General features: G+C 43.1%; 1 protein-coding gene across 2 annotated transcripts; it reads right to left on the bottom strand.

Annotated features, from left to right (window-relative positions):
* Nucleotides 1–1,024: 1,024 nt before the first annotated feature.
* Nucleotides 1,025–15,278, bottom strand: gprc5ba (G protein-coupled receptor, class C, group 5, member Ba). Of its 2 annotated transcripts, none has more exons than XM_067478138.1 (4): nt 14,413–15,278; nt 6,368–7,399; nt 5,972–6,117; nt 1,025–4,473 (listed from the first exon to the last, which is right to left on the bottom strand). In XM_067478138.1, the coding sequence occupies exons 2-4, from the start codon at nt 7,395–7,397 to the stop codon at nt 4,429–4,431; spliced, it is 1,221 nt and encodes a 406-aa protein (XP_067334239.1). In that variant the 5' UTR covers nt 7,398–7,399; nt 14,413–15,278; the 3' UTR covers nt 1,025–4,428. The 2 variants fall into 2 exon arrangements, with proteins under 2 accessions (XP_067334239.1, XP_067334240.1); XM_067478139.1 differs by having other exon boundaries at nt 5,996–6,117; nt 14,413–15,276.
* Between the last annotated feature and the right edge of the window lie 6,075 nt (nt 15,279–21,353).

The raw sequence follows: 21,353 nt of genomic DNA on the forward strand, positions 1-21,353 counted from the left end.
TCTGGGGACATCTGATAGTGCAGCCAGCTCCATAGAGTCTGGCAGCACTAGGCTCAGCTGAAACTGGATCACACAGCAGCAGGAGGCAGTGGGCACCAGGCTGTTACAGCAAAGCCAGATAACAACTGGTCCTGGACTGTGATTCCAGGCTGAAGGTGGAAGTGTAGAATACAACTGTGAGTGAAACTGAGACATTATAGGTCTGTATAGGCGAGTTTTACATTATATAGTTAGAAGTTATTCTAACACCATGCTCTTGAATAAGTTAGTTTAGGCATTAATTAAAGTCAGGTGACAACATTTTGAGATGCATGTCTGAAGTATATGAATTGCTGACATAGTCTAAAAACAGCCCAGTAGAATTGTTACATGACAATTAAGATTTTAAGGGAACATAGTTTAAAGATAATAACCTGTCATTGAACCAAGAAAACCAACAACCTGTTTAAAGAAATACACATTTTTGTTTTGTTATTGAAAGTTAGATATTCAGTTATATGTGCAGTTTACAATATAGGAAGCCAACACATGCAGCTGCTTACATGTAGCCGATAGCAGAAAGGCTGGAAATGGAGAAAAAGGCTAGCGTCACTGCCTATATGTGACAAAGCTTGCTAATACACCGTCAAACATCTAGACTGTTTCTTGGCTGGGACTTAACAACTTGCTGGAGTCTCCTCTGGTTGCATTCATAGAAACAGTCCGGCACATAAGCCCCACATAATACATGAACATATTGTTAGAGTTTGCTTTTTGTACAAATTAAATAGAGATGGGCCATGGTAATTAGTGAAGACTAGAGATACAAATGTTGTTATCTTTGGACTGATCCAGACTTGCTGTTTTCCTTGTTTTCCAGTATTTGTGCTAAACTAACCTGTGTAAAGTATCTTTATATCCATTTGTCAGGAAAGTGTTATTGATCCTCTCATCTAACTCATCACAACAACTGGGCTGGGCTATTATTGGGACATTTCACAATACCCTTGTATTTCTATCTAGGGAAGAAAAACACTACACCAAATTAAAAGTTACCTACAAACATGACACGTTTATTGAACCTTTTTTCCTGAATCAATTACAGAAATGAGAGTTAACAGTTTTTTCTTTTTCTAATCCGGGGAATCAACTTCTATACATAGGCATGCTGCGTCACTGCACAGTCACAGCTGTGAAAACCAATATCACCGCTGTCAGCTGCCCCACTGGGACAGTCTGAAGGCAAGACAAATCAGGAGGGGACAGGCAAAGACGTGTCAAACCCAGGGAGGATGGGCGTTTCCATGAGCTGCCCAGGGATGACAAACTGAACATTTACTGTAGAAGTTTTGTGCAAATTTCACCACAGTCTATTTGATTTTAAACACAGAGACAATATCAGTCAGAAGATATTCTTTTTTTTAACCTCCTGTCTTCAAGCTAACTATTATTAGGTCCGGTGATCCAATAAAAGTTGATCCAGTTTCTTTTGGGGGTACATTTCCCCCTGACTTAAATCTCTTTGCTTGTCAAGAACCACCTCTGTTTTGTGTTTAAGAAAGCACAGACATTAAGTGTGTCATCTGATATACACTGAAATTATGATTGCTGTCACATGACTTTTACATAAATAGTTAGTATTCAAAAGTACGTCTGAGAAAGGTCTTACATGTAGAAATGGTGGTAAGCATGCACAGATAGGTAGTCGACAAGTGCAAAATCTACGAAGTCACACATTATTATTATTATTTTTTTTTTTTTTGCACGTCACATTGAGTGAAAACATGACAAGAATTGAAATGTCCCACCCTAGCTCCATAGCTTTGTCTCATTACTGCTGATCATCTAAAACCCTGAGGACAGATTCCTTGGTGGGCTACAACTCATGGATTCAGGGTCTAGGCTATTTTGGACCAGGGTTAGTCCAAAAAGAGCCCGACATAGCTGGACAAGCTCTCTTTGGGTACAGAGTTGGCCTGCTAGCACCCTTCCTATTTTAGACTAGCCAGTGGGTGAGACATAAACATACACCAGCAGTGAAGTGTTGACCCGTAATCTTTTTATAGTCGATGGTTATTGTAAGACCAGGGTCCACCAGAGTCATTATCGGTGGGCTTGAAGTTAATTTGTTTATCCCTCTCTGCTCTGTTTTGGTAATTATACCTACGGTTTCTCAAAATAAGTCTTTGTTTACTGCATGAAGTGCCAGAAAGGATTCACAGCCGCTGTCATTTTCCTGAAAAAAAAATTAAAATAACTATGTTCCCATAACTAATGTATCCCATAACTTTTGTAGCAAAGAGTGGACCACTTTGTTAACTGAGAGCCTTGTGCAGGAGGTACAAATAATGCAAACCCCTGTAAATTCCTTGAACATTAGACTAGAAAAAAAGCATATCTAGTGGTTGCAAGTATTTTCAAAATGCTCGTTTAAAAAATAAGACACCAGCAAAAGAAGAATAAAAGCATAATGTAACAACAAGCATGTGTATGACCACAAAGCAAGTAAAAAAAAAAACCCTCCCTAGATAAGAACTGTTGTAGTCAGTTTTCAAGGTGGTCACATGATGCTGGTGTCTAAACTCATCCTACAGTTAAAATTAAAAAAGTAAACAAGCAAGCAAAGCTTTACAGCACTACTATGTACACAGCTTTCTCAGGTGAGAGCTGGTGTTATGATGAAGGGACACGGAGACTCCAGTGAAACAAGACTCCTTGGCACAGAGGACTTGAGCTATGGCCAACCAAAGAGAGACAGGAGGAGGATATGGAGGAGGGAGAGAGAGACACTTTGCCAGATAAAGACGACAACCACACAGAGCAGAGCAGCACAGCCACCCCCACATAGCACACAAACACACACAGACAGACAGACCGGGCAGCCATTTTCTCCCACAGATCCGAGGATCGTCACATGGACTCCACTCGGACCATCTCTTGCTATCTCCTTCCTCACTCTTTCCAACCCCCCTTCCTCCTTTCTCCATTTGATCTCCCACTTTCTACTTTGCACCGTAAATCTGATCTTCTCAAGGCTCTAGGATGTCTCTAAACACCAGCCACAGCTCTATATATAGTCCAAAAGTTTCAGTACCGCATCCGCATCACTGTTGTTCCTGTAGCTCTGTGCCACACCGAGTAGTTGTGTGCAGGAATATTTAGCACCAGAAAGCCACCTTGACTCTGACTTTTCCCCTTGAACGCCTGACATGCATAAAAATCACAACACTCACATACGCACACATAAACACAGAAAGAGGAACTAAAAACAGGAGGAACTGTTTTATTCTCCAACCATTTCCTCGCTCCGTTTCCTTCTGATATGAAGTGGCAGTTTGTCCTGGTTGGTTCAAACCGCCAGTGGCCAACAGAGATGTGGGAGAGAAGTACAGCAGCCTGACCTAGATACATGAACCAGTGCCTCCCCACCGATGAATGGCGTCCTCTTCATCCAATCCGAATCCACTCCACTCTGTTGTTTATCTAGCAGCAGTTCATTGGCATCTTATAAACCTTCTGCTCAGGTCCCTCAGGCTACTTTAGTTGTGTGTGCGGTCAATGGGAACTTATTTTTCAACCGCAGTTCGGGGATTCACAGTTTGTTTTTGCAAAGTGTCCATGCAGATCAGAGGATGAGGCAAAGTGAGAAGGGTTAAGTGTTATATATACAGAGAAATGTTGACTTTAAACAGAGATAGAGAGGGAGGGAAGAAGCTGGGGATAACAGTCCAGTGTGGGGAGGTTTGTTGGAGTGGTAGAGTTCATTTGTAGGGATCACACACACACTTTTTCCTCTAATATACTGCACACACACACCCACAGAGGCTGGATGCTTTCTTAAGAGGGCGCTGCTTGAGCTGCATAGTTGCCCATGTGCCCTCTCTTCACCTATGCTGTGGATGGATGGAGGACGGAGCCAAATGCTTCCACTTGAGCGCCAGCATTGCGAAGAGCAGCAGAAAAGACACCCTGACTGACAGGAAGAGAGCTTTAAAGCAGGAAAAAGAAAAGCAATAGATTTCACAGTTTTCAGGGATGCTTACAGTGCTGTAGTCTCAGGGGAATCTCAGGGGAAAATCAAACAAAAAGAAAAAGAATACTGCATGTTGTTATTTTCAGATCTGAGTCAGCGTGTTTTGTTTTGCTACGTGCTGGCCACACTTTGAAACCCTTCGATACAGGTTTGTGGACTGGAAGAGCTTTAGCTTTGTCCTCCATTCCATACCATATTTTCTGTCTCACACACACTCATACAGTAGTTAACAGTAGTTGATTGGCACACGGTCAGTGTTAAAGTCTGTACACAGAGTCAAAGGGCCTTGTTGGCGTTCGTGATTTAAGTTCAATCCAACCAGGTGGCCCCCTCATCCCGGACCCACCCATCCTCACCCTCTCTATCCTCTTCTTCTCTTCATTTTCTACCTCATATCCTCTTTCCAATCATCCCCCTCACCACAGCTGCCTTCCTGTGTAGGTTGGAGGGGCAGAGGGCACCTGTGGAAGGAAAAATCAAGTCTGTAAAATGATCTATCTTTGTAGTGTCACATACTGTGTTCACACATGCACTTCTACACACATGCACACGCTAGCTTTCAAAGATTGTATTTAGGTGTGTCAGCCAAACCCTAACCCCTTCCCTCACTATTAAAGTTTTGGTTTTATTTACTTTGGACTTTCAAGTAGGTTTCTAACTTTCAAAGATTTCTAGGTGAACAATGGAGAAGCAACATTTATGTGTGGCAATCCACAAAGCTGGACAAGATCTCCAGAAACACTTCCCCTGCCATCTTAAAACACAAACTGTCATCCTCAGGCACGCGCGTGTGTGTTTGTTTGTGTTGTACCTGATGCGGTTTCACTTTTCGTTTTATAATCACTTGTTGGATGATAAAATTGACTTGACTCTCATGTCTCTATGCTGAATATGAAGTTACAGCCAGTAGCTTAGTAACTTAGCTCAGTGCAAGACAAGGAACAGGAGCAAACAGTGAACCTGGCTCAGTCTAATAGTAACAAATGACAATGAATAACATATTGTGCTGGTAGGCAGGAAAACAAAACCAGGCATCACCACTGCTGGGACGCTGATTTGGTTTAACCGTTTAACAGTGCCTGGCTGTTGCCCCTGCTTTCAGTCTTTGTGCTACGCTAATCTAACTGCTGACATTAGTAATGCTTACACATGTATTTACTCTAGCCCTGTTTAGTTAGTTGTGTGTCTTTTAAACCTATCAACCCTTCGCTATCTACAGTTTAATTTTCTGAGCTTTAATCTTCAAAGTCTCAGTTTTTAAAAACAGATTTTCTTATCTGATATCTTTAATATCTTATGCAAATCCCTTCCCTTTCAACGTGCTATAGAAATAAGCTCACCTTTTTTTCACACAGGTGCACAGCAAAACTGTTTGTGCAAGCTAATGATATTTTATGCAGAGCAGCTTAGGAAGTCTCTACAGTCCCTATGCCGAGCTACGATCTCGGCTTGCTGGAATAGTGACTACAAATGATCTTTTAGTCACTGTAGAGTGTTGCTTCAGCACTTTAGCCTCCACTGGTGTATGTGGTGGTGTGTTGCACTGTTGTGTGGCAAAGTTAATTCATAACACAGTGGCTGGAAAGCGGTCACCTGTGCCAGCCAGAGCACCCATTCATTGTGTATAATGAAGGGCGTGACAGGCCGGCAGACAGTCGCATCACTCAGTGGACAGATAGCACTGCAGTTTATTCACACACACAGGAGCACGTGGAAGCCTGACCACACTCACCTGAACACAAATCACTGTCAGATGAGTGACTATCTGTGACAAACCTATCCATGCTTGTGCACACATACAAAACACATATGAACGTGCGCACACAAACCCATAATGCACGCACACACTCACACCTCTCTCTCATTCTTGTGCAATGATGTACGGTCTGGAACGCACAAATGTGCATGCAGTCTTGTCGGAGCGGTTGAATGAGAGAGCGGCGTGTAAGCGGCGTGTACCTGTGACTGGGCAGATGTACTCACCGCTCCCCCGTTCAGGATCATGGTCATCTCAGTGGGCTGGTAGACATTGCTGCGGAAAGGAGCACTGGGCCTGGCACCGGGGTTAGTGTTATGTTGCCCAGCACCACTACTGCTCCTTAAGCCTGGCAGGACATACACAGAAAGATACAGAGGCGGACAGAGATTACTTACCGTCACCTACCACATCACTTTCTCTCTTTAAGACACCCAAACACTTGCTGCATAATCCTGCACCATTGCTATTTCTTCTAGTGCCTATTTGTAGCAACTTGCAAACATTTGTTATTAATCACTATGGCCTATATTCCTCGTCCAGCCTGTGCACATCCAGTACTGTGCCTGTCCGCTATAAAGTTTTGTATGGTACAGTACCTGCAGCATTCTCATCTGTGTATCCATAGCCCTGGTTCTCTACAAACTGCCTGTGAGAGAGAGGGATGTCTTCATCAAAGCTGGTCTCCCTCATCCGTGTCGAGTTCTGGGAGGTGTCAAAGTAATCTGGGGCAGTGGGCTGTGGCGGAGGTCTTAGGCAGATGTGGGATTCAGGGATGGCATGGAAGATCAGCAGCAGCCAGCCCTGAGCCACTAAGGCGATGGCCAGTGCCGGGTCATTCCAGTCTGGATACCTCCCCAGCCAGGCATTGCCGTACAGATAGAAGCCCACCCAGGCCACCCACAGCAGCAGCGACAGCAGGCAGGTCACCAGCAGCCAGATGGCACTGCAGCGCCACTGACGCGTCCTCCCACACAGGGCCAAAGAGGCGGCAGTCAGCGCAGCGAGTAGAAGAGCTAACACATAGCTACAGGCTAGTGAGAAGTCCAGAGGCAGGTACTGACAGGCAGCTCTTCCCTCCCTGAGCACGGTCAGAAGCAGCCACTCAGCGGCAATGATGCCCTGCACAGCACTCAAACCCAGAGCCAGGCCAGTCAGGGCGCAGCCACCAGGGCTCCGACGCTCCCGGCCCAGTCTGCGCAGACGGACACCTTGCACCAGCAAACAGGAAAAGCAGATGGCAAAAAGGAGACCCCACAAGGCCCTGCGGAGCAGACATAATGACTCGTCCTGCTCGATCAGGTAAGCAAAGCTCAGGCCAAACAAGCCAAGGATACCGAGGAGCAGAAGGAGGATGGGTCCCACACCGCTGCGCTTCTCGGCCTCACTGATGTGGCGTAAACGGCACAGTAGAACTAGTGATAGCAAGATGGCGGCCAGCACCCCACCAGCAGCCACTGATTCCACAGCCACACCCCATATGGAGTCCAGGTCACAGAGGAGGGTGTAGGGACGCACAAGACCCCATCCACAGCCTCTTGGGAGAGCGTCAGAGTCACCAGAGTCCTGACTGCTGGCGCGATGAGCAACAGTCAGCAGGAGCAGGAGGAGCACGGGGAGGAATGCCATCTCTGAGAGGTCAACAGAACAGAGGACAGAGAAGGAGGTGATAGGGAGAACAGGGGGCAGGGAGGGAACAAAATGCAGAAAGTCAAAGAAATGGAGGCAAGAGAGGGAGAGAAAGTGAAAAAGAGTGAGTCATTCTGGTAATAAATGTTTGTAAGGCTACAGCGCTGAGCAGTCATTCCCACAATAATCATCCGCCTGCAATTGACAATAGAGACAATTGGCCATTGCTGTGTTTTAGAGAGGAAACAAAGGCCAGTAGTTCATGCAGGGTGCATGACTGAGGCTTTTCCGAACACACAAAACCCACACACACATCCTGATTTACCCATAGTAGCCCATAGCACCGCCTGTTTAAACGTTTCAATGCTTGAATGTTTCATTATGTTGCATGCCTGAAAACCCAGAAACACCCAGGTCAGCTACCTTCAGTTCACTTACAAAGAGGGAAGGTCCGAAGCACCTACAAAGCACCTACAGATTTTTCTAAAGAGAGTTTCCGGTGTATCATTTGTTCTGTCTTGTTCAGTGAACCAGCTGCCAGAGCACTGACAGGAAAGCTGCAGCATCATGCATATTTTTATAAAAAAAAAAAAAGAGGGAGAAAGGCACTACAGCAGCGAGTACAAGCAGTTTGACTCACTATCAGGCATCTAAGGGCATCTAGCAAGTCGAGAGACAATGCATAATACACGGCAGACAAATACACAGCGCTTCAAGCACAAATAAAAATGTGTACTTTTGAGAGAAGTGTCCCAGTGAAAAAAATGATAGCACTGTACTGTCTCAGTCTACCTTTTTCTTTATTCGTCTCAACTGTCAGACAGCCGCACACATACAAGTACACATTTTTTCCCTTTCGTTGAGGTCTTTGCTGGGATGATCAGTGCTGTCACTGCACCTGACAAGCCGTGTGTTTTATGACAGGTTGATCTGTATTTGAAGACACACACACACACACACACACACACACACACACACACACACACACACACACACACACACACACACACACACACACAGAAAAACACATCTTCTTGCCAGATTACTGTCAAGTGTCTCTCCACTACATCACTAAGCTTTCTGAAATTCTTTCCAAGCTGGCTCATGCATTAAACAATCCGTTAACACACGCACGCATACTGATCCATCCACTTTACGCGTGAAGCCACACTTGTTTATTTCAAAGGACCTCAGTCTTGCTGTAGTCCAGACGTAAAGAAAAAATCTCCTGATGTCCACAAATGGACTGTTCCTCAATCTCTAGCTTTACATTTTCTCTCCATGCCAGTAAGTCAGCGAGAGTTACACAGCCAGGCCATCAGAAGAGTGTTAGCTTTAAACACACACCAGCCAGCTCTACAGGTCACACACAGTCCTTCCAGCATGGAGCTTATTAAATGGGGCAAACAGCTAGAAGGAGACAGACCTAGACACAGTGATTTATTTTATCACCAGGGAAAAAAAAAAGGACAGACGTGGGAGGAAGTCTAGTGGCTCTGCAGAAAGGGATAGTGATACTAGGACCTACAGAGAATTATCTGCAGCTGTTGCTTTATGGAGCTTTACAGAGTTTAAACTCAGTGTTGAGCAGTTTTCAGCTCAACAAATATCTACATACGAAAGAATGAAATACACAGTTGGAAATTACTAATTTAGTGCTGCATTTGGCAGCTAATGGGCCAAATATCTCCCTCAGGAATAGGTAGAGACCAAACACAGTGCTAAAAGAGAGCAAATATTGGATTTCATTCACATTATGATTAGTGTGAAATCATACTAATTATATTGTTCTGTAAATGCTGGATGTGTAAATATGTAACTGATTAGTCACAACATTTCAAGCATACAGTATTTATTTAAAGGGTGCTAAAATGTTTGGTTCACAACTTCTCGCTGTTAAGTTATTGCTGTTGCTGAACTCAGACAAGCCTCTTTTGCACAGGAAGGGCTATACAGTATTTTCCTGTGTAAAACACAGTATTTATATAGGCTCCCATCCAAGAAGACCACATTCATTAAGAGATTGGCGACTACCAATATGGCATCTAAGGCAGTTTAAAACCAAGGTGCTCTCAATCTCATGTATACACATACACTACTCATCTCTATAAGCTTTGATGTGTCTGTCTTCACAACCGTCAAAGGAAACATTTTCCAGGTAGCAACTTGCGAAGTATCACTGTTTATTTCCTCAAGATCCCAGAGAGTGAAACAGTGGATGCATGTGTGCATATTAATCTGTGTACGGTTTGTGCATAATCATGTTCTTTGGACTTCTTTTATGTATCCTTCAGGGATTTACACCCACCAAAATTCTTCTTCACGCCTCCTCATTTCTAAAATTCTTCACTCTCTAATTTCCTGCTGTTATTTCATCCTGTTGTTTGCTGTCATCTCCTTCCCTCCTTGATGCAGCAGTGCAAAGCCAGTGGTTATTATTGGTCTACATTAACATCAATCAGTACTTACAGAGGGATGAGTCACCAAAACACACATAAAATTACTGTGCTGGAGCTTCATGCACAGACTGAAAACACCTTACACTACCATGCAGTCCTGCATAGATGGCACAAAAACAGATGTGTACACTCCTGACAAACTCAAGCTTACTCCTAACACCATGTTGTTGTTCATCTTTAAAGGACTGAAACAAAAACACAAAAGAGAGGATTCACTCATCCTCAACAAGCGAAGCCGAGGGCTCCTCCTCTGTCCTTTTTATTCTTTTTTTTTGTCTTTCTTCACCACCTTCATTGTCACTAATGACAGAGCCTGTAAAACCACACAGCTGAGAGATGTGCACACTTTCAAAAGGAAACAGCAGCAAGCTACTGGGGCTTGTGTCCTGCACATTAGTGACTTGTTCACTCACTCACCCTGTCACTCCCACTTGTACAGATGGTTGCCCTGGCTGCTTTTTGAGTGTGACATGGCAGACTACTGAACTGAAAGCTGAAGGATGCACACAGAGGGCTTTCAGTGGCCACACACATGCAGTTAGCCAGACATGCAAGTGCAAAATCACACACGCTCATGTAAACATACAGGACATACTGTAGATAACACACACCTACAGCACACTTGCCACATACTTGAGTCCTTTTCCTTATTTCTCATTATAATGAGTCATGTGAAAATAGAAAGACAGAGAGAGAGAAAAAGAGAGAGAGTGGCCAGGCCTTCCGTTTTGAGCAGCACAGAGGAGGCTGGCGTCATCTCATCTACCCCTGACTTCATCCCTCCCATCTTTCTAGACATGTTTCTCCCTCTGTCACTCAGATCCATGCAGCCATTTCTGTCCTTCCTCCATTTGAAATCCTCTATTTTGTCAGATTTCAATGCCATCTCTTCTCCAGAGCTGCTGAGCGGTCTCATCTCTCTGCTACATTTGAAGATGTGCTGTGAAAGATGCACTTTGCACATCTTCTATCCCCACATTTTCTTCCTATCACTCTCTTGATCCCAAACACCCTTTTCCTTCCACATTGGCTTCTCCTTCTTCCTCTCTTGTGCCCCTTCCTTTTCCACTCTCACCCCCACCTCCTTCCCTCCCACCCGCTTGCGTTTATTCTTCTTTTGTATCTTATGTAACTGGAAAAGGATCTAGATCCTGCCAGATCTGCTGCATGGCTGCTGTTTCTCAGCCATCATCTACCTCAGTGCCAAGCAGTGTGCCGGCTCTCAGAGGTCCATCTTAGGTTTGTATTCTGCACATAGTGGGTTTGCATGCATTCATGCTGCACGTGTCACTGCTATACACACACACACACACACACGCACACACACATGCTGGCACAATGCCCATGTGTCCTGGCTCTCTTTACATGCAAATATAACATTAAGTTCGTTTGCATGTATTATGCATGTGTGCATGGGGGCATCACATTCTCGCACACAGCTGAAGAGAAATACAGGCATGAAAGTGCAAACGTGCAGCACTGCAGTCCTTCAGATCTGCTCCAAGCTGAATATAGAATGGATGGGGAAATTTATCGAGCCATCCTGTACAATTACACCCTCCTATAATTATCAGACATAGCACATAACCAGATGCTGCCAATTACTGTGGTGATAATTGGGAGGATTATTGCATTTTGACGACTCACTTCAAAACTGTCTATTTTTTTTTTTTGTCCTACAAATTTCAATTAGAGTACTGGGACAATAATGGAGAAAATGTGTTAGTGAGCAGATGTATGGTTGAGAACACATTCATCCAGCTGTTGGGGAGCAGGTCATTTGTAGGTTTTGTGGAGGCATCTGCTTGCTGATGACGCCATTTGTGACCCCCGGCTCATCCGCTGTTTTCTGCACTAACTGACCTTTACTTTACTGACAGTGAATAAATTGATGTTTTACATAAGTAGCTAGGATTACATAATTGTTTAGATTTTAGTCATAAATCGACCCAGTATGTTGAGAAGTTCTGTCTGACTGTATGAGATTTACTTTGGCTTTAAGTAAGTGTGGTCCAAAACAACCGAGGAGGTTCACAGAGGTCTGTCTTAGCTGAGATATTCGATATGCTACAAAAATATGTCTTTCTTCTTCTCTGATTCCTGTTTTTCTTTGACCAGCTGGATGAAAGGCAAATCTTTCTTGCCTCCATTTTATGCACATTTCTGACTCCAGCAAACTTTTAAAGTCCCATCCCCTTCACAAGTTGAATGATTGATCAATCCTTCTGTGCATGTACACTAAAAAAGAAAACCTATCTCTGATCCAAAACATGCCACAGCTTTTTATGCTCTGATAAAGTTAATGCAGGAACAGCCTTTGCTGTCCATTCATGCTGTCGTTTGCTTGATGGATTTAGCTGTCAGCCAGATCTATTTTTCTTGAGTAAATGCAGAGTAATGCATTCTGCTCATCACTGGAAAGCTATGTAATTCTCTTTTTCAAATAAAATAACAAAGACATGGATTCCATCATCTGATCTGCTTGACTTTGCCACTGGTTTGTACGAATCTGTAGCATAACCCGTCATCTTCAGCTTGTACTGATGGATTATAATTTGGGAAAGAGAGGATAAGGAAGAATAAAGATATGGGGGGAATGCAGTTGATGTCAATGTACATGGTAGTTGTGCTAAAATATTAAAATTGAGTTAGTGACGAGATGTTTTAGAAAGAAGAAGGCCTCTAAGTCAGCAGGGAAAAGAAGGGGAAAACTGCGGGGGGAAAAAAAGATGGCTCCCGTGTGTCCTCATGAAGAAACTGACAGTGGAAGTATTTTCCCCAGTCTCTTCAGACATCCCGGCCATCCTAATTAGGCCTCATTACCATGTGGCTGGGCTCACAGCAAGACCATATGCTAATTGACTTGGCAATTAATAGTGCCAGTGTTTAATCTCAGCCCTTACACCCCTTTCCTTACTCCCTTTCTCTGTCTAACAAATATTGAGCTGGTTGCTATGATATGACTCCATTCCCAAACCAAAAAGGCACAATAAAAACCTCCAATATCATGTGTTCTGCATCCATGTGATATCAATAAGCATATTTTGGGATGAGATCTGGAGTGGGATAAATAGGCAAATTGATCAAAGGAGCCCACTGAGATCAGATTTGGTTAAAGTGTGTGATAGTGATCAGAGGTGCAGAAACAAGGAGCAGCCGGATGATGGGAGGAAAAATTGGAACGAGCCTTGTGCCTGGAGCGTGTGTGTGTGTGTGTGTGTGTGTGTGTGTGTGTGTGTGTGTGTGTGTGTGTGTGTGTGTGAGAGAGGGGAGGAGGGGTGAGAGCATGATCACATGCACATATGAAAGGAGATGCTGGGAAGTTCCCTTGTATGTAAAATGTGCTCTCTTACATGTGTAAAGCTGTCTCTAACACACACACACAATCATCCAAACAAGGTACATATGGCATCAGCCCTGAGGACATACTGTAGCATCCTCTTTTCCCAAGAGGACGCTAACTAACTCATGAAGGCACACTCTGAGCATAAACTGCTCCACTCTGCTGAATATTGATTAATGATGGAAAACAGAACACTCCAAAATAGGCCCGGGAGCTTTCTGAGTACACAAATACTGCACTGACAGTGGCTTCAGGATCATGTATTATCCATCTACTGACTAACACAAAAACAGTCAATACCTGACATATATTTATATAAAACATCCTCTCTTCTAATTGGACTCAAATAGACATTTAAGTGCATAATCTTGTCAATTTTTACGACCATTCCAGGGTCATGCCTCTGGCCAGTGTGGGAAGGACATGTCTCCTAAAGGGGACATCCTTGGTTTTAGCTGACCTAAGGAGCACCGTAAAGCAAACACACATTTACAGAATGCTGTTTTCCCTGGGGGTCCCTGGGGGATTCCAGAAGAGTGTGTTTGTTTGAGGGGGCAGCAGTAAGACCATTGTTATTGGTGTGTGTGTGTGTGTGTGTGTGTGTGTGTGTGTGTGGGCGCGCGCGCGCGCGCAAAAGACTTAAAGAGATCCAAAAATAAAGAATGGCATCTAACCCCTAAACTAACGGGGACATTGATTGACACTCCTAAAATGCCCCAGTGTGTTGTGGGATAAAAATGGAGGCGCAGCTATGAAGACACCAGGGTTTCAACCTTGTGAGAAAAAACGCCAATCAGTCTATACATTTCACAAAAATGATGTGCCCCATGGACACCGTTTTAGTTAAACCTAACAATGGTTTGGTCAAATGCCCCTTGAGGTCAAGGCCACGTGTGCCAAACCCCGTGCGTAAATGTAGGCTATGTTTCTGCAACATATCTACATTGTGCCGTGTACACACGTATGCATTTGGTGCATCGACGTCGCCTTTCTCCCAGGGCTGTCAGTGCTGCAACTTCCACCTCCGTGGTGATAAGCCCTGAAACAGCTTTCTTACAACACAGAGATGCAGTCAAATAGACCAATATTCACTGTGGGTTCTTGAGTCTACCCCCTGAACGCATATCATGCTCCCACGTCCACAAAGATGTAACACACCAACCCCCCTACTCATTCTCATCAATCAATGGTCTACAAGGCGAGCAGCACGTACCTTAATCAACGTAAACAAATCCGATCGAGAACGAAGGCAGACGCACAGTTGTCAGGTATGATGGGAGACAGAATGGAAAATGTCACATTTCGGAATGAGCTCCGCTCACTGTGTTTGCGTATTCTCTTTCCATCCACATGGACCTGTACACGACCACACCAACTGATTCGTCCTGCTCCACTTTAAAAACCCGGTTGTTCAGTTCCTGTCCGTTATCCTCAGAAGCAGAATGGGCATGGATGCCGAGTCCTGACAAGTCCAAACGGGAGCGACAAAAAAACAGGGTGTCAGGATTAGATTCTTTATCGTTTCCCCTCAAATCCTTTGTTTAGCGTTGCGCACTTTTGACTTTCACTCTGCACCATTCGTCAAAAATACATAATGCACACAATAAACCGCAATCCTGAAATGTGCAGAAACGGTGCCCTCAAACCAGCCGGAACCCAGTTTCCATATTACACTGCTTATGCAGCTGAATGTCCGTGCTGACGCTCACTGTTCCCCGCTGCACATCTCCCGACTGAATGCATCACCAAAAGTGCGCTCCGCAAAGCGTGCGTAAAGATAATCCCTCTCCGTACACACACACACGCACACGCAGATGCAGAGAGAGAAATGACAGCGGTTCTGAAGAGCCACGGTATTCACCGGCTCCGGCTTCCCTCCCTTCACCAGTTAAACGATGAACGAATTGGCGCCTGACTGGGGAGCACCTTAGTAAATCCTTCCTGGACGCACAGCGTCTCTCTCTTACACACGGACACACGCACGCACTTCTTAAACCTACTGTTTAAATGTCACTGTCATAATATGTTCCCTATACATTTTGTTTCTGCTTACTTCTACTTTGCAATACTGTTTTCAACCAGTTCTGTTCACCAAGTCAAAGAACAGATACCCATTTGCCACGTTAAACTCGTTCCTGATTGAATCTTTCAGAATAAGCTTTTACAATATGCTTGCGGGTTCCAACATAAATCTGACCATCACATTTTGAATATGTTGCTATAATAAATAAAAAAAAAATAAAAATTGAAAAAGGAGCTAAAATGCATGCGGCTTGGATTTATTTTTTTAATGTAGCATTTTTAGCCAACCTAAAGGGACTTTGTAATTTGCTTTTCATTCGCTCTATAAAGCAAACGCACCAATTTGGGTGTCCAACGGGGGTAATTTAGTAATTTGTGCCAGTGTTTACTTAATACTTCAATATGTGGACAGAAAGAGCCGTGCGGGCACTGAACCACCAACCTTTCATTCTACCTGCTGGACCAGGTAGAATGCAGCGGCATCGACAAAACTGAAATCTGCCAACGTAAATAACTTTCAACAAATGTATGATTTTATCCTTTTAACGTATGTGTCATTTGATTGTAATTATGTCAGCTATAAAGTCCCGGCCTCTCTTCTTCTATTAGCCTTTCTTCAGATTTGTGAGTCTCTTATTTTGAAAGAAGTCTAGCCTATTTCCGTAGTTTTTCCGGGGACTTGACATGCTTAAAAACTGCCGTGGTGCTTATTATTTCTCCCTCTCGTCACATGCTTATCGCCTCAGCTGTTCTAGTCCGTCTACTCAGGAGGCTTTCAATGATCGAGCCCTCACTTCCATCCCCCACTCGGACTCCCATCCTGCCTTTATCGTGGTGCACGATGTGAGCCGATGGAAGTTATTTTTTGTCACTGTTGTCACAACTGTGCCTTGGCTCCCAAAACTGAAACCTCATACATGGAGGAGCAGAGCATGGCAGCCATTATACCTCTGACCACATAATTATGCTGCTGCTGCCATTGAGACAATCAGACAATAATCAGACAATAGAAATGCAACCCTCTGTTTTCCATTCACTTCAGACATTAGCTCTCAGTTTATTGGATTGTGATTAATCCAGTGATTTAGCAGTGTTAAGTCTACACTTTAGCATATGCATGTTCATGTTACCAAGTCAAAGCCTGGTGCAAAGTACATTTCACACACTTACGATACTGTGCATGGGATTGCCGTCCGATTCCTCCACTTTCCCTTTCACGGACACCCAAATGCATAAATACATACAAAGTGACATGACATGCGGGCTCTGGGCAATAAGGAGGCGTATCATATGGAGTGGCAGCTGAGGATGTGAGACTAATCTGACAGGTGCAGCCTGGGAGAGTGACAGCATGGGACGAGGGGGAGGGGGAAGAAAAAGAGGAGGAGAGGTCACTCCTTGAAGCAGGATGACTGAGGAGATTAATAGTTCTCTCATTTTATCAGTAGACAGACTCATGAGGCATCTGTAATACCATCCTCATTCTCAGTGTCTTTTATATGAGTGGTTTGATAAATCATGACACTAAAGCACTCACGCACTAAAGGTTATGACAGAAAATATCTTTGAAGCAACATGCTACTTAAAACACCTCATCGATCGAAGCCAAATAAAAAATGTAGAGGCTTTATTGGGCTACATGTAGTGACTGAATGTAGAACTTCGAAAGTCAACAAGACATATTCTTTTGTGGAATCAGAGAGGTTAATTTGAAGGCGTGTTGTTTTTCTATGCATAAGGCATTTGAACTGCAGAGGAATCACTCTGTCTCGCAGATTTAAAGGAATAGTGTGACATTTTGGGGGGAAATTATCATGTTTTTGTTTAAAAAAATAGCCAGGGCCAATGAAAGCTTAGCTTAACTTAGCATAAAGATGGGAAAGAAAGGGGGCAACTAAGTAGGTTCTATCCAGAAGGAATAAAATCCACCTCACAGCATCTCTAAATCTTTTGATGACAAAGAAGTTATGACACTGTAATTTTCCTGTGTCTGCTTATTGCAACTTAAATACTAGGTCAGGAGGTCAGTGCTCTCAACCAACAAATAGTCCAGTACATAGTACCACTGCTTTTATTCCTTATTTTATTATTTTTTAATTATTTTTAATTTTAAACATGTTTCTATTTATAATATAGCTAGAATGTCTGCATTTGTGTAATCTATGCTAAGCAAAGCTAATTTGTTGTTGGTGTTTACAACATATTTACCATACAGAGATGAGAATGGCATCAGTGTTCTTGACTAACTCTCAAGGTGGCAGTGAAATGGAGCATTTGCCAACCATTGTTCCTATATATAGAGGTACAGTACATGCCTATATTACGCACAGACACGCACATAGATTGCACAATTCAAAGGACATCGGTGATCTAAAAACAAAAGAGATGCACAAATGCACCTTTAAATACCTCCACAAATGTAATACATGCATATTTATATATATTTTATTTATACTTAGAGCTATTAATGATGATGCCAGGGTGCAGGTTAGATTTAAAAGTTTGTATCTATTAGGATCAGGAAAAACTGGCTTATGCATCATATTACTGGTATAAACTGGTTTGTGTTTATATTCGCTGTGTTTCATTTAAAGTCAGTCTGTATGTGTGTGTGTGTTTGTGTGATTTGTTCTCTCAGCAGGTAAGGTGCCCACATCAGCCTGATGGTTAGATCACACTTTCCAGTGGAGAACTCTGGTTTCAGTATTTATAGAGGGTGACAAGGTAACTCTGGATCTGTATTCTCATGTGTGGCGGTTCGTCACTGACTAATATAGCCTTACAGACAGGCTGTGCACTAAGCTTGGCTTTTCCTGGTGAGTTATTATAGTTTAATGAGCAGAACAAACACAAGAGCATCACAGTCAATGTCTGCTATGTTTCCTTCAGGATTATACACTTTGTACACAATGTTGTTCTATATATGAAGTTTTTGTCTTCCCTCAATGTTGTTGTCTTAAATTATCTATTTAATGTGCAACACCCATGTGTTTGGCCTTGTTATTTCTTTCCTCTCTCTCATATTTCTTTCATTACATGCCTCTTCGCTGCCCGGACATCGCCTCGCCTTATCAAGACCCTGCTCGGCTTGAAACAATGAGCTGAAGAAGTGACAGCAGGGTGGCTGGCGTGCAAGCTGCATGTTTTTCTCTGTTTCCAGTGACAAGCATCGAGATGAGAGCCTACTGTATGACCTCACAGGATGTATTCGCTATGACAGGATGCAGGTGTCCAAAATTAGCAGGAAGAGAGTCCAATTTTAAAGAGCACTGCTGATTTTAAGCAGGCTGCAACATATCTCACAGAGGCAGAGGATGTACACATCCAGGCAGCCAATACACCCACTGTAATATTGCCCTCAAATAAGTGCAGTGTTTTGGCTTAAGTTTAAATTTTGACCTTTTACACATCTTATTTCCCATAACCTCCGGCAAATTTGCCTGAGGTTATGGGAAATAAGACCTTTTAATTAATTTTGTAAGCCTCTAATTGACAGTTTCTGTTTGATCTGAACATACCTTGGTTGCGAAACATCACTTTAGTGAGGTCTCTGAGGTCATTGCATTGTATATGCTATGTAAGGTGTGTAGTATACTAATTAGGGGATTCAACAGTATTTAGCTTTGATGACAAAGCCGCTGCTACTTTATTTGGACCATTTATTTCTTGTGAGTCCTCCAGTTTTATTGACATGCCATACTATTCACCTCTTTAACAAACATTCTTTTATTGTTTTCCTTTATTTATATAGTGATTTATTTCATGGGGATGGTGCACGTGTCTGCACTTTGGCTATTTTTTCTTTAATTTGTCTCTGCTGTGTAGTGAAAAGTGCTGAATTAGTTACCATATTAATTAAGGCAGTATCTTTATTGGGATAATCCTGACCACACATGCTAACCACCGATAAACCCTCCAGAGGTCATCAAAGACCCTTGATATTCTGGATCGTCGGATTGGGAATTTGTCAGGTCAACTTAAAACGACCTCTACTGTACACACATTTGCACACTGTATTTGAAGGACAGATAAATACACGGAAGCATATTCATCACTCACACACACACAGAAGTCTTATCTAAAGTGCCTTGGAGGACCTTCTGTAATTTTCTCAGATTTCTCAATGGCTCTAACCAGGTTTTAACCCTCAGAAGGTCAGGTTGAGGTCAGTGGAATAAAGGCAGCCCCAGGATTTACCTTCCTCCTCTGTCATCAGGTCAAAGTATTCGTCGACTGTAAGTTGCACAAAACCCTGATCCAAGGACCAGAACTGACTTCTGTCAGAACGCGATGTTCATTTTTTCAGTACAACAGAAATGTTATATAACATAGAAAAGATGATGGTGGAACACAAGAAAGGGCAAATGAAGCACAAATCATTTTGACCAGCAGGGACGTCTGTTAGTCCCTGCTGCTGTTTGTCTCTCTTACATGGTCTAGAGTAGGCTCAGCGATAATGTGATGCTATATAGAGCATGACTGGAGGTTGGGTGAGCTGCGGTTTTGATGAGCCTCTAATTTTTTCTTCTATTATCACCAACAGGTCATAGTTTTCTTTTATCTGAACATCTACCAGCCACAATACTCACACAGACATTGTGCAACAACTGTTAATGGATTGTTGTGAAACTTTAAAGACGTTCCTCAAAAATGCTGGTGGTTTGTTCACTTTATACTTCATTTCATATAACATGATCATCACATTGTATTTAATTTTTTAAAGTGCAACCATGTTACCACTTATTTGTTTGAAAATTGTAAAGTTTTTATCACCAATTTGGAAATCCATGATATCCTGATTCCCAGAATTGCATGTTGGAGGCTGTTGTGAATGTTTTTTCTCCTCTGCTGCTAGATAGCATGCAAAGATGGTAAACATGGATTTTATACTGTATGTGCTAATATAGGAAGGTTAGCTCGTTAATGACTGCATGTAGCTCAAAGCACCACTGTGTAGCCTCTCCCTGACCTGCTGTGGTGACAGATTCTTGTACAACAGCTAATACCAAAGTAAATTAGACTATAGAGTTATATAAAAGTCTACAACCTGTCTCTTTCTTTCTAGTTCAGACACATCTTCCCAGCCCTGGCCTTAACCTCTCGAGGTCCTGTGTTACCTCCACCCTTCTGCACAATTACCCATCCAAGGGGAAGCTGCTCTGTCTGGCATGGGGCAGGGTGGGGTAGAGTGGGGTGTAGAGGGAAAGCTTTGCCATTAGGTCTGACTGCAGAACCCCACGTTGGTGGAATAGAGAAGGCAGAAAAGATTGGGGACATGGATTTGTGGTATTACTGGACAAGATCATAGGCACGCCTTCACAGATATCACAGTGGTCATTACACACATAGCAGATTTGCCCACAAATCAGATGTAACCCCCTGTGTGGCATCAGACGACACACAGACAAATAATCCTTCCTAAAGTCTGTTATTTCACGTCGCAACCCCCAGACCCACAAGACCCATAACCATATATGTGCTATTTATTCATACAACCATGCACACAGTGTAGGGAGGATTTGAGGTCACACTTTGCAGCAATGTTTGGGGGTGTTTGGGGAAAGTGAAGGATTACTGACTCAGTAGGACACTGAACAGATGTATCCACACGCACTGTAAAAATCAACTATAAAAACCCTTTACTGCAATCTTGTTTCTGTCAATAATAACATTTGATTTGTGCGGAGTGAAAGCACTGAGTGCATTCACTTTTGTCATTAATGGCCTTGCTAATGTTTCTTTTAGAGGCCTTTTCATTCATGTCTCCTCTAATCTAATATACCAAAGGTCCATCAATCCCTCCACATAGTAATTGATTTCTCTACTGTGTCAACGTCACAAATCCCAAGTCTCAGAGTCTGTCTGCTCTTCATCTATAAGCCATTTTCCATTCCAGCTCTTTGCTTTTGCAGCTTGTCAAACACGGGCTCTCAATCGGCTCCTTTTTGGCTGCTCCCACTGTTTTTGCCCTCTCAGTATTCATGTCATGTCTCCCTATTTACTCAGACCTGAAGCTTGACACAATATATTTCACATTTTAAAGTTGCATCGAAAAGGACCTAAATACAGCCAGTCTCATTAGCTCAACATATATGAACATTTTCTCGAAGTCCGGTTGTGTATGTAAACTTA

The sequence above is a fragment of the Channa argus genome, chromosome 15, assembly GCF_033026475.1.
Source record: "Channa argus isolate prfri chromosome 15, Channa argus male v1.0, whole genome shotgun sequence".
Classification (NCBI taxonomy): domain Eukaryota; kingdom Metazoa; phylum Chordata; class Actinopteri; order Anabantiformes; family Channidae; genus Channa; species Channa argus.

What these genes read in the sequence shown, in the direction of transcription:
- gprc5ba (XM_067478138.1), bottom strand. Translation starts at nt 7,397, where the DNA reads ATGGCATTCCTCCCCGTGCTCCTCCTGCTCCTGCTGACTGTTGCTCAT. An exon ending in CACAGATGAGAATGCTGCAG is followed by an intron (nt 6,118 to 6,367) that starts GTACTGTACCAT and finishes ATGTCCTGCCAG; the next exon opens with GCTTAAGGAGCAGTAGTGGT. An exon ending in GTACATCTGCCCAGTCACAG is followed by an intron (nt 4,474 to 5,971) that starts GTACACGCCGCT and finishes TTCCTTCCACAG; the next exon opens with GTGCCCTCTGCCCCTCCAAC.